Here is a 1,017-nt window from a genome sequence, read left to right as displayed (position 1 = left end):
TAACCTATTATTCTTAATAATGATATTATGTATTTTTGTTAAACTAGCTCTCCTATTTGCTAACCTTTCTCTATTAAACAGTAAAATTTTATAGCACAATCTGCTCAGCTATAGCTTTATCCTATTAACAACCCAGCAACTACTTATTAAAAAACAAAAGAAATTTTTATATTTTACTATGGAGTGATATTAATATGCTCTTTAGATTTATAAAATTAGATTTGGTTAAATCTTGGAATTTAATACCCGCCTAGTTAATTGTTATCAAAATAAACTATTTTGTAAAATGACAGATATGTATTTTACTCTGATTAAAATTATTTTTATAAATTTGATATGGAATTAAAATAATATCAAATTTTAGAAGCTTAAATAACTAATTTAAAATATTAATAGTTAATTACCTTTTATACTTTGAATAGCACTTCATATGTTTAAAAATCAGGTAGAATAATAGACACAGATAATATGATTGTAATTAAATAATAAGAAGAATATAATAAATTTATTGGTTAAATATAAATGGATGACTTATAGTACCACTTATTTTAATCAGAAAATGGTGTTTACTGGCATAAAAATTTACTTAATATTCCTTATTAAATACTAAATTTAACAACAAACTAAAATCTTTAAGATCTTTACTTTGTAAGTTAATCGAATCTAATAGCAATATATGATTAAGACTCTTAATCTATTTTTATTTATGATTTAATAAAGCAAATTTCATTATTAAGCTAAATACCAATTTACTTTAGTTTTGATTTATTAATTAAGATTGTAGATTAAACCACTTATAATTTTATTTATGTAAAGGGTTAAAATATCTTTCTATATAATTAATAATAAAATAATAATAAAAATCAATAATTAGCTTAGTTAGATTCAAATATTACAGAATGGTAATACTGTTTCAGCCAAAAAATTATAGTTGCAAAAACTTAAAAATAAAGCTTATTTATCATAAAGGTATTTTAATCTCATTTTATTATTTTTTAATTAACTTTATTTTAAAAT

At 19.6% G+C, this 1,017-nt stretch overlaps 1 protein-coding gene across 1 annotated transcript in view; it reads right to left on the bottom strand. All coding sequences in view use genetic code 6, as the record gives it.

The window, feature by feature from the left end:
* Positions 1–980: 980 nt before the first annotated feature.
* The window catches only part of TTHERM_001405890 (transmembrane protein, putative), a gene marked incomplete at both ends in the record, with an annotated part of 1,123 nt that continues 1,086 nt past the window's right edge, over positions 981–1,017 (bottom strand). The window contains one exon of the mRNA XM_012795735.1: positions 981–1,017. This exon is cut by the window's right edge and continues 164 nt beyond it. Within this exon, the coding sequence (XP_012651189.1) occupies positions 981–1,017 (37 nt within the window).

Source organism: Tetrahymena thermophila (assembly GCF_000189635.1).
Source record: "Tetrahymena thermophila SB210 genomic scaffold scf_8254802, whole genome shotgun sequence".
Lineage (NCBI taxonomy): Eukaryota > Ciliophora > Oligohymenophorea > Hymenostomatida > Tetrahymenidae > Tetrahymena > Tetrahymena thermophila.
Note: the sequence above shows the minus strand (reverse complement) of the source record. Positions and strands in the feature narration are given on the sequence as shown.